At 50.8% G+C, this 13962-nt stretch overlaps 1 protein-coding gene across 2 annotated transcripts in view; it reads left to right on the top strand.

Annotated features, from left to right (window-relative positions):
- The window catches only part of RAVER1 (ribonucleoprotein, PTB binding 1), a 60313-nt gene that overhangs the window by 28495 nt on the left and 17856 nt on the right, over positions 1 to 13962 (top strand). The window contains exons 5-9 of one of the 2 annotated variants that reach the window (XM_060252686.1): positions 425 to 554; positions 2699 to 2799; positions 7047 to 7133; positions 10121 to 10235; positions 12361 to 12605. In XM_060252686.1, the coding sequence (XP_060108669.1) occupies positions 425 to 554; positions 2699 to 2799; positions 7047 to 7133; positions 10121 to 10235; positions 12361 to 12605 (678 nt within the window). The remainder of the gene's footprint in view (positions 1 to 424; positions 555 to 2698; positions 2800 to 7046; positions 7134 to 10120; positions 10236 to 12360; positions 12606 to 13962) is intronic. The other variant, XM_060252687.1, reaches the window with a different exon arrangement.

Genomic DNA, 13962 nt, shown 5'->3' on the forward strand with positions numbered 1-13962 from the left:
GGGCCCTGTAAGAAGAGCCCTATAAATTCTTAGAGGATTGGCTACATCAAGGGTGTGTGGCTTAATATCCAAAGGAAGTCCCCCTGATGTAGCCAATTCTCCTGGAGCTTCCAGTAGGCCCTGTAAGAAGAGCCCTATTACAAAAAATGCCCTGCCTCTGATGTAGCCAATCCTCCTGGAGCTTGCAGCGGGCCCTGTATGAAGAGCCCTGTAAGCTCCAGGAGGATTGGCTACATCAGGGGGGGCGTGGCCTAATATGCAAGGGAGTTCCTGCTGCAAAGAAAAGCCATGGCGATGACCAAGATGTGGCGCACAGTCCAAGCAGGCCGTCTTCCCGCGTGACTTCGATAAGAAGGCGCAACCGCCAGGTGTCGTACAAAGACGGGTGCCCTTTCCCCGGCTCACTGCTCTCCCTTTCTCCAAGGCGCTGAATCGGGGGAAAGGGCTCCTGCCCGAGCCCAACCTTCTGCAGATCTTGAACAGCTTGGGGAACTCGACGTCCATCCAGCTCTTGCTCAACCCCCTTCTTCACGGAGCCATGGGAGGAAAGCAAGGTAGGTAGGGAGGAAGGGACTTTTCCTGGTGCTTGCCAAGCGGGTGGGGCCGCGTAGGGCCCAGCAATATTTTTTGGTGGTTTTTTTGTATTTGTGTGTGTGTGTGTTTGCACCTAGCAGTCACTGCAACCTCTGTTGACTGGAGGCCTGGAGGATATTCAGGGAGGTGGCTGAATAAAGCCTGCCCCTGCCCTCCTGACTGCTGGTATTCCAAGGACAGTCTCTCATCCAGGCACTAACCAGAGTGGACCCTTCTTAGCTGCTGAGATCTGACAAGGTCAGGCTGGCCTGGGCTATCCAGGGCAAGGCGCCAGCAAGACTTTTGATTAGCATTTCTACAGAACGGTGAAGAGTCCAGTGACAAATTTTATCAGTAGCATAAGCTTTCGAGAAACGCAGCTCTCTTTGTCAGATCTGACGAAGAGAGCTGCGTTTCTCAGAAGCTTATGCTACCAATAAAATTTGTTTCTCGAAAGCTTATGCTGCCGATAGAATTATGCTACCGAAGCGTAAGCCTTCGAGAAGCACAGCTCTCCTTGTCAGATCTGAAAAAGAGAGCTGCGTTTGTTGAGAGCTTATGCTACCAATAAAATTTGTTTCTCGAAAGCTTATGCTGCCGATAAAATAATGCTACCGAAGCATAAGCCTTCGAGAAACACAGCTCTCCTTGTCAGATCAGACAAAGAGAGCTGCGTTTCTCGAGACCTTATGCTACCGATAAAATTTGTTTCTCAAAAGCTTATGCTACTGATAAAATTATGCTACCGAAGCATAAGCCTTTGAGAAACACAGCTCTCCTTGTCAGATCTGACAAAGAGAGCTGCGTTTCTCGAGAGCTTATGCTACCGATAAAATTTGTTTCTCGAAAGCTTATGCTACCGATAAAATTATGCTACCAAAGCATAAGCCTTCGAGAAACTCAGCTCTCTTTGTCAGCTCTGACAAAGAGAGCTGTGTTTCTCAAAGGCTTATGCTACAACAAAATTTGTTAGTCTTAAAGGTGCTGCTGGACTCTTTACCGTTTTGCAGCAACTGACCGACACATCTCACTCCTCTGGATCAACGGCCATTTCTACAGGTACAGCCTTTGCATATGGAGGTTCCATCCCAGCCTCTGACCACTCTCTCCTTCTCCATAACTCCCCTCTCATCCGCCCTGAAATTCTAAGAAACCGACTCGAGTGGCCGTCAGTTTTTGTGTGTTCAGCCTGGGCAGGCAATGAAGAAAACACATACCAATGAATGTATGCTGGAAGCTGCTGTTTCCAGGGCCAGGTCCTGGTTTCCAACACACCAAAGAGAAGAGTGGAGTGGCTGGGGGAGGCCGTTGGGGGAGGCTAGCCTGCAGCCCACTTTCAGAGGCCTCGTGACCCACTTCCGGGTCTCGGCGCACGGCTCAGGCAAGATGGCTGGAGAGGGCGTTGCAAGGCATATTTGGCATGTTTAGCCTGGAGAGGAGGCGGCTGAGAGGTGAGAGGATCACCATCTTCAAGCACTTGAAGGGCTGTCCTAGAGAGGAGGGGGCGGAATGGTTTTCTGTGGCCCCGGAAGGTCGTACCAGAACCAATCAGAAGAGGTTCCGGCTCAACATTAGGAAGAAAGTCCTGACCGTGAGAGCGGTTCCTTAGTGGAACAAGCTCCCTCGGGAGGTGGTGGGCTCTCCTTCCTTGGAGGTTTTTCAACAGAGGCTAGATGGCCATCTGACAGCCATGAAGATCCTGTGAATTTAGGGGAAGGTGTTTGTGAGTTCAGAGTGGTTCCTCAGTGGAACAGGCTTCCTCCTTGGGAGGTGGTGGGCTCTCCTTCCTTGGAGGTTTTTCAACAGAGGCTAGATGGCCACCTGACAGCAATGAAGATCCTGTGAATTTAGGGGGAGGCGTTTGTGAGTTCAGAGCGGTTCCTCAGTGGAACAGGCTTCCTCCTCGAGAGGTGGTGGGCTCTCCTTCCTTGGAGGTTTTTAAAAAGAGGCTAGATGGCCATCTGACAGCAATGAGGATCCTGTGAATTTAGGGGGAGGGATTTGTGGGTTTCCTGCATTATGCAAGGGGGTTGGACTAGATGACCCTGGAGGTCCCTTCCAACTCTACGATTCTAAGGGAGGCGGGGGAGAGAGAGGCTTTCTCAGGCTTGGTTTCTTTCCCCAGGGATCCTGGGGGCTCCTCCGTCAGTGCCTCTGCTGGCCAACCCAGCCCTCTCCACGGCTCTCCTGCAGCTGGCGCTCCAGAATCAGAGCCAAGCCCAGCAGGTAAGCTTCTCTTCTTTTGGACTCAGAGGCAGAACCTGGTGTCGTCCCTTTTTGCATTACCCCTCTCTTCCAGAGACGCCTTCTGGTTCGAAGGTTGCATGGACCTGCTCCTTCCTCTCTCCCTTCTGGCCAACAGAACATCTCTTAAGCACCCCACAGCCTCCGCCTACTCCACACCAGCATGCGACTCGGCTCCGTGGAGCTGGGGGTTGCTACCCAAAGCAGGCGCTCTTCAGCTCCACATGGGCAAAATTTACCAAATGTCTTCCACGTCCCACTCCTGCCCTGCTCTTTATCCAGTTTGGTGTAGTGGTGAAGTGTGTGGACTCTTATCTGGGAGAACCGGGTTTGATTCCCCACTCCTCCACTTGCACTTGCTGGAATGGCCTTGGGCTAGCTATAGTTCTGGCAGAGGTTGTCCTTGAAAGGGCAGCTTCTCTCAGAGCTCTCTCAGCCCCAACTACCTTACAGAGCATCTGTTGCGGGGGAGGAAGAAAAGGAGATTGTGAGCCGCTCTGAGACTCCAAGTGAAGGGCCTTTGATTATCTGGGAGAACCGGGTTTGATTCCCCACTCCTCCACTTGCACCTGCTGGAATGGCCTTGGGTCAGCCATAGCTCTGGCAGAGGTTGTCCTTGAAAGGGCAGCTTCTGGGAGAGCCCTCTCACCCCCACCTACCTCACAGGGTGTCTGTTGTGGGAGGAGATAAAACAGGGGTGGCCAACGGTAGCTCTCCAGATGTTTTTTCCCTACAACTCCCATCAGCCCCAGCCAGCATGGCCAATGGCTGGGGCTGATGGGAGTTGTAGACAAAAAAACATCTGGAGAGCTACTGTTGGCCACCTCTGCGATAAAAGAAATTGTAAGTCACTCTGAGGTTCGGAGTGGAGGGCAGGATATAAATCCAGTATCATCATCTTTCAACCAAGAGGCCATGTCTGTCACCTTTCCATGCATTGTTGCTGAAAAGCAACCAGAAAACACCAGATATCTCCCTTATTCAATGAAAACAATGCACTTAATTACACAAACACATGAAAGATGATGATGATATTGGATTTATATCCTGCCCTATACTCTGACTCTCAGAGTAGTCACAGTCTCCTTTTACCTTCCCACCCCCACAACAGATACCCTGTGAGGTAAGTGGAGCTGAGAGAGCTCTCCCAGAAGCTGCAAGAGCTATGGCTGACCCAAGGCCATTCCAGCAGCTGCAAGTGGAGGCGTGGGGAATCAAGATGTACAAGTAGTGTATATGGCAAGACAGTCGAAATGCTGTAACACACACACTGTTGCCAGTAAGGACGATTGCCAGAAAAATACATAAACCAAACCACTAAAGTTACAATACAATTCCAGGCTTCCAAGGAAAATGTAAGCAATGTTCAGCACTCATTCGTGGTAGGAATATAAATTCTCCAAAGGTCCATAAGGTAAATTCTCAATGGAATTTTGATCGTTATACTTCCCATTCAGCCACTGTGGCCGGACCTGCCTGTCCCGCATTGGTCTTGTCAGCCACCAGCGAGCCTGCAGCAAACGTGGACTATTGCACCCTTCTTAAATCTTCGTTCGCGAAGCCAAGCCGAGAGAGACTTCCCATTTTGATAAATACCTGTCAAGAAATGCACATGTAAACAGCTTAAGCATTTATACTAACGTTCTCAAGGCTAGGCATCAAGTTCAAAATATCTTTTTTAATGCTTCCTATATTTGGAGCCTTACAGCCTCTGTAACATTCACGACACAACGGTTGCGCTCTTCCACCGGGCGAGGAGCTCTCTTGGTGGTTTGGTTCATGTACTTTTTTGGGGGGCAAATCTATTTATTGGCAACAACGTGTGTGTGCGACAGCATTTTAGCTTCCTTGCCATATGCACCGCTTGTATGTTTTTCATGTGCTTGTGTAATTAAGTACCGTACATTGTTTTCATTGAAGAAAGGAGATACCTGGCGTTTTCTGGCTGTTTAGTCTTTCTCCCAGTCCCTGTTTTTTCATTGTTGCCGAACAACAGGCAAAAGACATACAAAGCCCTTTGTGGCTTTGGTCCCTTTTTTCTGCAGGACAGCCTCCCCATCCCTAAGCTCCGCCAGGGCAGCTTCTCTCACTGGAGCTGGGCTTTCCGCAGGTGCCAGCTTGCAAACGGGCTACGCCAGGGATGGCCAAACATGCTTAATGTAAGAGTTGTATAAAAGAAATGTCAGGTGTTTGAGAGCCACAAGACACGAATTGTCAGATGTCTGAGAGCAGGCAGGCAGGAAGACAGATGGGAAGAGGGAGGGAGAGGTGGAAAGAAAGCGACTTTAACATTAAATGCATTCTCCAAGCTGCCGACTGGCTTGGTTTGGAGAAGTGATTTCAAGAGACAAATGCCTTCTCCAAGACAACCGACAGGGGCAGTGGGGACTTTGAGTGCCACACAATATGTGTGGAAGAGCCACAAGTGGTTCCCGAGCCACAGTTTGGCCACTCTTGGGCTATGTCAACAACTGCCCACGCATGGCCTCCTCTGTTGTGGCCCCCGCCATGTGGAATGCCCTGCCCGAGGAGATCAGAAAAGCTCCTGTTGTCCTGGCTTTTTGCATAGAGTCGCACCATACAAAATGACGTGCAAACATACTTGGCTAAATGATTGGAGACCGTGGTCAGCCTAGAGCTTATTCTACGTAGGATCCTATTCTGTAATTTTTGCATGGCTTAATGTGTGGTGTGAATACTCACTCTGTGCTTCAGTTCTTTCTGGTTGTTTCCAGTCTTCTAAAATCCTGGCACACTGTTTATTGCATGCCCCCTTTTGTCCACTGTGCCGATACTTTATACGTTTATTGCATGCCCCCTTTTGTCCACTGTGCCGGTACTTTATACGTAATCTGCCTCAAGTCCTTGTGAGAAAGCAGGATATAAAAAAGCATAAATAAATACAAGACGGAGTTTGAGTCCAGTGGCACCTTTTAAGACCGGAAGCGAGTCGGAGTCCAGTCGCACCTTTAAGACCAACAAAGTTTTAATCAGAATTTAAGCTTTTAGTACGCATGTGTATTTCCTCAGACAATGGAACGGGGTACAGCGAGCAGAGCTCCATATAGCTGGTGAACAGTGGCTAAGAATGCAAAGCGGTACAAAGTTAGCATCCGGTGGCAAAACGGCGAAATTAACAAACTGAAAGAACATTTGGTCTGGATAGCATTTGCATGGGAAACCAATAAAACAGTAACATGTCAGAATGGGAGAATGAGAGTGAGAGTGTCACAAGGCAATAAATGCAGTCTGTTAATTGCTCTATTGCTTGCAGGTCTGGGTTAAACTGAGGACATGTCTTTCCCAGCTGTTCCTGTCCACCTAATTTACTTTTTCACATGTAACACACTATAAACATCATTCTAGTTTGCCATTAGAAAAAAAAATAATAATACATTAAAATATAGTGGCAGATGGGTTTAGTACAGTGGTGACCAAACTTGCTTAATGTAAGAGCCACATAGAATAAATGCCAGCTGTTTGAGAGCCACAAGGAAGGAAGGAAGGCAAATAGATGGGGGAGGGAGGGAGAGGCAGAAAGAAAGCAACTTCAACAAAGGCATTCTCCAAGCCACTGGCTGGCTTGGTTTGGAGAAATGATTTAAAGAAACAAATGCGTTCTCCAAGCTGACTGATGGGGTGGTGGGAGTTTCGAGAGCCACACAGCATGTGCGAAAAAGCCACATCTGGCTCCTGAGCCACAGTTTGGGCCCCCCGGTTTAGTTTATGTAATGAGATAAACAGCCAATATCCCTTATTTGAGTATGTAAGTACAGAAAACATGATTCTGATACACTATTCTGAAAGGGAAATATATTTAAATACTTGGTGAGAATGGGTTTAGCGTATGTAATGAGATAAATAAACCCGATATCCCTGTTCAGTCCTGGGACCAGTAAAGTTCGATTCTGGACATCGAGCTTTTGTGCACTCGCGTGCTAAGCTTTTGCCCAGAATTAAAGTCGGTTGGTCTCCGAGGTGCCACCGGATTCGAACTTTGTTCTGCTGCTTCAGACCAACACAGCTGCCCACTGGAATAAATAAATTTCAGCCGCTATGGCTTCTCCCATTGTCGCTGTGCAACTGGAGAATTTGCCACCCACTGCCGGCATTTGTGGTCCTTCTGTATTCCCTTTACACTTCAGCCTGGTCTCCCTTTTCCATCTCCTCAGCTTCTGGTGACCCTCTCTCTGCCCTTTCTCTCTCTCCCTCTTTGCTTTCCGCTCCAGAAGGCTTTGCTTGGAAACTTGCTCTTAGTGCAAAACCAGGTCTGGACGCAGCTGCTGCAGAACAAGGAAAACCAGGCTGTATTCCATGTGAGTGGCGGCGGGACCTGCCCGGCCCGTTGACGACAGTCTTACTGTGTGCGTGTGTGTGTGTCCATCCATGTGGCTTGTGCATTCCATGTATTGTGTTCAGTTTTGGGCACCACAGTTTAAGAAGGATGTAGACAAGCTGGAATGGGTCCAGAGGAGGGTGACGAAGATGGTGAGGGGTCTGGAGACCAAGTCCTATGAGGAAAGGCTGAAGGAGCTGGGCATGTTTAGCCTGGAGAGGAGGTGGCTGAGAGGTGATATGATCACCATCAAGTACTTGAAGGGCTGTCATCTAGAGGAGGGTGTGGAATTGTTTTCTGTGGCCCCGGAAGGTAGGACCAGAACCAGTGGGTTGAAATTAAATCAAAAGAGTTTCCAGCTCAACACTAGGAAGAACTTCCTGACCGTTAGAGCAGTTCCTCAGTGGAACAGGCTTCCTCGGGAGGTGGTTGGCTCTCCTTCCTTGGAGGTTTTTCAACAGAGGCTAGATGGCCATCTCACAGCCATGAAGATCCTGTGGATTTAGGGGTAGGTGTCTGTGAGTTTAGAGTGGTTCCTCAGTGGAACAGGCTTCCTCCTTGGGAGATGGTGGGCTCTCCTTCCTTGGAGGTTTTTCAACAGAGGCTAGATGGCCATCTGACAGCAATGCAGATTCTGTGAATTTAGGGGGAAGTGTTTGTGAGTTTAGAGCGGTTCCTCAGTGGAACAGGCTTCCTCCTTGGGAGGTGGTGGGCTCTCCTTCCTTGGAGGTTTTTCAACAGAGGCTAGATGGCCATCTGACAGCCATGAAGATCCTGTGGATTTAGGAGTAGGTGTTTGTGAATTGCCTGCATTGTGTACGGGGTTGGACTAGATGGGCCTGGAGGTCCCTTCCAACTCTATGATTCTATGTAGGGACCCTGCAGTTGTCCTTCAGTCGTGCTGGGAGGACATGCCATCTAACCTGCAGTTTCCCCGGACTCGATCTTGCAGGCCCAACTTCAGGGGTCAGGGTTTCATGCACAGGATAGGATCCAGGAGGTCATTTTGGGCCACGTGAACGCATGCAGCTGCCTCTACTGAATTAAACTTTTAATTCTGAGGTGTCAAGCATGCGGCCCGGGGGCCGAATCAGACCCCCCCCCCCAATAACTGGCTGTCATTTACTTCCTTCTCCCTCTGCCTTGCTTCCTTCTGAATAACAGCTTACTTTGCCAGGCTTGCTCAATTGCATAGCAGAGCTATTAAGCCCAGCCTCTTTTCCTTCTATTGGCTGAGACTCCTCCCCCCATCCCCTGGGAAAGGAAGGAAAGAGCCAGAGCTTCCTTTGTCCAGTTCCCTGGATCCCATGGGAGACATCCAAAGAAAGCACCTTGAAGACCAACAAGTGCTAATGTTTTAAGCATGTTTTATTTTAAGGTGTTTTTTTTTTTAAAAAAATCTTTAATTGAGTTTGTGTCCTTTACAATCTGAGGCGAGGGCCTTGCGGAACCTTGGGCAATTCCGCAAAGCCTGTAAGACAGTGCTCTTCCGGTTGGCATATAACTGACTGGTACCTAAACACTGCGAAGGAAGAGTAGAATAGCACCACACTGTTAGATCGTTTTTTGTTTTATTGTTTTAACTGCTGTAAATTATTCAATATATTTTAATATTTATTAACCTTATTGTTTGAATTATATGTTGTAAGCTGCCCTGAGCCCGCCTCGGTGGGGAGGGTGGGATATAAATCGAATTAATAAATAAAATAAATAAAAAATAAATAAATCTTTGCAGCCTAATCTTAAACAGGTACACATGTGGTCCAGCCCGACAAGGTCTCATTTATGTCAGATTCAATTCTTATAACAAATGAGTTTGACACCCCCGTTTTAGTCTGCCCGGGTCAGTATTGTCTACTCAGGCCGGCAGTGGCTCTCAGGCAGAGAGGTTTCCCACATCACCTGACCCTTAACTGTGGAGATGCTGGGGATTGAACCAGGGGACCTTCTGCACGCCGAGCCTAAAAGATGATCAATTTGGCACAAGGTGGGCCACAGCAGGGAGGTCGTTGCAAAGAAAGGGGGGCCACCACCAAAAAGGCCCTTTCCTTAGCGAGCCTCCCAAGGGGTTGACACCTGGAAGGGGGCCCAAAGGCTGAGCATAGCGTCCGGGTATATTGAGGCTCAGAGAGGCATTCTGACGGGTATCGTGGTCCCAAAGCTTTCAGAGCTCGCTTTGAAATGCAAGCGCTGCTCTACAGAGGAATTTCTTCACCTCCTAGCAGTAGGGACGGAAGGACCGCCAGGATTGTTTGTGCTGGTGCTTCAGATAGCATAGTAAGTGTGTGTGTGTGTGTGGTGGAATCCTGCTTGTGTTGTGCTATAGCTGGAGCACTAATGCACCCGCGAAGCTGCCATGTGCTAAATGAGAACCCTCAGTCCATCAAAGTCAGTATCATCTACTCAGACCTTTTTAGTCCGTCCATTATCATCTACTCAGTGTCACCTACGCAGACCTTTTTTGTCCGCTTCTCACCTCCCGCTTCCTGTAGCGATTAATTCCGCGGCAGGTCCTAGGACAGGGGTAACCCAGCGTCGTGCCCACGCACCCCACGGTGCCTGCCGTCACCTTTCTCGGCACCCCCTCCCCCCCCAAGGGTTGTTGGAAAGCGGGTGGGGCACTTGCCCAGCGGGGCTTCTGATTGGCCACTGGAGACCCGATTGGCAGGGTGGAGTCAAATAACATTGCTTCAGTGGCTGCTGCCCCCTTAGTGTTGGTTTCATTCTCTCTCATTCCTCTTTCCCGGTGTTTTTTTACAAAGTATCCCCCTTCTCAGCGCGTGCGGCTTCCTCTCCCACGGTAGCCGTTTTGTGCATCAGAGTTTAGAAGATGCCCCGGGGTCCAAAAGGCCGGGGACCTCTGCCCGTAGGACTCTGCCTCGTTTGATTGTCGGCTCTCACTGCTCTCTAATCATACAGATCTCTGCCTTTCGCCTCGGTTGTTGAAACCCTTTGGCTTGTTTTCAGAAACCAGGGATCTTGGGAGAATCTCCCCTGGGCTCGTTGCAGCACGGCGCCCTGGGGTTGCCAAATACGCCGGGGACTCAGGCGGGAAACCAGCTGCTGGGAGAGATGCCCTCAGGTAAGCCCTTGGGGGCGCTGGGTCACGGGGGTGGGGCCTTTTCTTGACCCACAGTTTCCATCAGTTGTAGAACAAGGCTTCCCAGAGGTTTACAAGATTAAGCGTCGGCTAGAGAAACAAGTACTTATCTCCCTTTCTCACAATACGAGAACTCGTGGGCGTGAAATAGCAGGTGGGTTAGAACGGATAAAAGGAAGTCCTCCACTCAAAGGGTGCTCAGCACGTGGAATTCACTGCCACAAGAGGTGGTGGCAGCTGCAAGCATAGCCAGCTTCAAGAGGGAATTGGATAAATATATGGAGCAGAGGTCCATCAGTGGCTATGAGCCACAGTGTATTGTTGGAACTCTCTGTCTGGGGCAAGTGATGCTCTGTCTTCTTGGTGCTGGGGGTGGGGCACAGTGGGAGGGCTTCTAGTGTCCTGGCCCCACTGGTGGACCTCATGATGGCACCTGGTTTTTTTGGCCACTGCGTGATACAGAGTGTTGGACTGGATGGGCCATTGGCCTGATCCAACATAGCTTCTCTTATGGTCTTATGTCTGGGACAGTGAAGCTCTGGATTCTTGGTGCTTGTGGGGGGCACAGTGGAGGGCTTCTAGCCCCGCTGGTGGACCTCCTGATGGCACCTGGGTTTTTTGGCCACTGCGTGACACAGAGTGTTGGACTGGAGGGGCCATTGGCCTGATCCAACATGGCTTCTCTTCTGTTCTTTTGTCTGGGGCAGTGAGGCTCTGGATTCTTGATGCTTGGGGGGGGCACAGTGGGAGGGCTCCTAGTGTCATGGCTCCACTGATGAACCTCCTGATTGGACCTGGTTTTTTTGGCCACTGTGTGACACAGAGTGTTGGACTGGGTGGGCCATTGGGCTGATCCAACATTTCTTCTCTTCTGTTCTTATGTCTCAGGCAGTGATGCTTTGTATTCTTGGTGCTTGAGGGGTCACAGTGGGAGGAATTCTAGTGTCCTGGCACCACTGATGGACCTCTTGATGGCACCTGGTTTTTTTGTCCCCTGAGTGCCACAGAGTGTTGGACTGGAGGGGCCACTGGCCTGATCCAACATGGCTTCTCTTATGTTCTTATGTGACACAGAGTGTTGGACTGGATGGGCCACTGGCCTGATCCAACATGGCTTCTCTTATGTTCTTATGTGACACAGAGTGTTGGACTGGAGGGGCCACTGGCCTGATCCAACACGGCTTCTCTTACGTTCTTATGTGACACAGAGTGTTGGACTGGATGGGCCCTTGGCCTGATCCAACAGGGCTTCTCTTCTGTTCTTATGTGACACAGAGTGTTGGACTGGAGGGGCCACTGGCCTGATCTAACATGGCTTCTCTTATGTTCTTATGTGACACAGAGTGTTGGACTGGAGGGGCCACTGTTCTGATCCAGCAGGGCTTCTCTTATGTTCTTATGTGACACAGAGTGTTGGACTGGAGGGGCCACTGTTCTGATCCAGCAGGGCTTCTCTTATGTGACACAGAGTGTTGGACTGGAGGGGCCACTGGCCTGATCCAACATGGCTTCTCTTATGTTCTTATGTGACACAGAGTGTTGGACTGGATGGGCCGTTGGCCTGATCCAACATGGCTTCTCTTATGTTCTTATGTGACACAGAGTGTTGGACTGGAGGGGCCACTGTTCTGATCCAGCAGGGCTTCTCTTATGCTCTTAGCTGGAACCTCCGGGCAGGGGGTCACCGCAGGTTGGTGTAGGGAAGGTAGTTGTGAATTCCCTGCATGGTGCAGGGGATTGGACTAGAATCTAGATGACCCTGGAGCTTCCTTCCAAATCTCCAGTTCTAGGTGTATGTTCTAGGATACGCTTAGCAGGACTAGTGCCGATCTTGTCAGGGGGATAGGGTGTGTCACATGACCACACGGAGCTGCCTTCCACTGAATCGTACTCTCGGTCCGCCAGGGTTAGTATTGCCAACTCAGACTGGCAGCTGTTCTCCAGGGTCTCAGGTGGGGTCTCTCACATCACCCACTGTCTGTCCCTTTTAACTGGCAGGGCTTTTATTGGAGCAGGAACTCCTTTGCATATTTGGCCACACCCCCTGCTGATGTAGCCAGTCCTCTCACATTAGTACCTGGTGCTCTCTCTCTCGCTCCCCCTCCAGGTGGCTCGTTGCCTGCAGATATGGCCCCCGGGCCCGTCAAGTCTCCAATTTTGCCTTCGGGGAACCTGCCCTTGCCTTCTTTTCTGGGACCACTGGGCATGGAGAGGGAGAGCTCCGTCATGGGAGGACAGAACCCTCAGCTGACGCCTCCCGGCCTGCAGGGCCTCACCAGCTCCATCTTGGGCTCTGTGATCAGCGGGCTTCAGAAACCAAAGCAAACCGACAGCGGGCCTCCCTCGTGTGGGGTAAGTTGTCCAGCTGCCGTTGCCCATTTGCTATGAGGAGCCTAACGGTCGCCGTGCGATTGCTGTAGTGACAGTCCCCAGGCCTTTTGAGTCTGCAGGCGCCTTTGGCATTCCGACAGTGTGGCAGGGGCAGCCACAAAATGGCTGCCACAGGATGCGGAGCCAGCCGCAAAATGGCTGCCGCTGGAGGTGAAGCAAGCTGCAAAATGGCTGCCGCAGGAGGTGGAGCCAGCCACAATGGCTGCCGCAGGAGGCAGAGCTGGCCACAAAATGGCTGTCGCAGGAGGTGGAGCCAGCCACAAAATGGCTGTCGCAGGAGGTGGAGCCAGCCACAATGGCTGCCGCAGGAGGCAGAGCGGGCCACAAAATGGCTGTTGCAGGAGGTGGAGCCAGCCACAAAATGGCTGTCGCAGGAGGTGGAGCCAGCCACAATGGCTGCCGCAGGAGGCAGAGCGGGCCACAAAATGGCTGTCGCAGGAGGTGGAGCCAGCCACAAAATGGCTGTCACAGGAGGTGGAGCCAGCCACAATGGCTGTCACAGGAGGCGGAGCCAGCCACAAAATGGCTGTTGCAGGAGGTGGAGCCAGCCACAGAATGGCTGCCGCAGGAGGTGGAGCCAGCCACAAAATGGGTGCTCCAGGTCACCTTCAGCCACCCAGTGAAGATCCCTTGTACTGCGGTGGCAGCTACTGCCAAAGCAAGTTTTAAAACAAATCTGCACAGCCAATCAGAAGCCTTGCTGGGCAAAAGCCCTGCCTGGCTCCGCCCACATTCTCGATAGACACCAGGGCAGGTGTTAGCAGGCACTGCTGGACCCACGGGCATCGTGATGGGGTCCCCATCCTAGGAGCTCTCAGAAGGGGAGCTGGAACTTTGCATCCCTGTCACTTCTTGCAGTAACTTTAAAAAGCTGCGTCTGGCCCCATCCGCTTCCTAAAGACACTTGGCGGGCACCAGGAAACGTTCTAAATCTAATTCAGGGGTGGCTGAACTGTGGCTCTTTCACACATACTGTGTGGCTCTCCAAAGCCCCCACTGCCCCGTCGGCTGGCTCGGAGAGGGCATTTGTCTCTTTAAATCACTTCGCCAAGCCAAGCCAGCCAGCAGCTTGAAGAATGCATTTAAACTTAAAGTTGCTTTCTTTCCACATCCCCTCCCCTCCCCCAGCTTGCTTCCTTCCTTCCTTCCCACATCGGGAGCTCATGTCTTGCGGCTCTCTAATATCTGATGCTTATTTTGTGTGGCTCTTGGGTTAAGCAAGTTTGGCCACCCCTGATCTAAATATTTGTTCAGTGTGAATTTCCCGCCAGATGCGCTCGGTAACTCACGAACCAGAAGTGTCTTCAAAGTGATGTAC

The sequence above is a fragment of the Heteronotia binoei genome, chromosome 13 (genome assembly GCF_032191835.1).
Source record: "Heteronotia binoei isolate CCM8104 ecotype False Entrance Well chromosome 13, APGP_CSIRO_Hbin_v1, whole genome shotgun sequence".
NCBI lineage: Eukaryota > Metazoa > Chordata > Lepidosauria > Squamata > Gekkonidae > Heteronotia > Heteronotia binoei.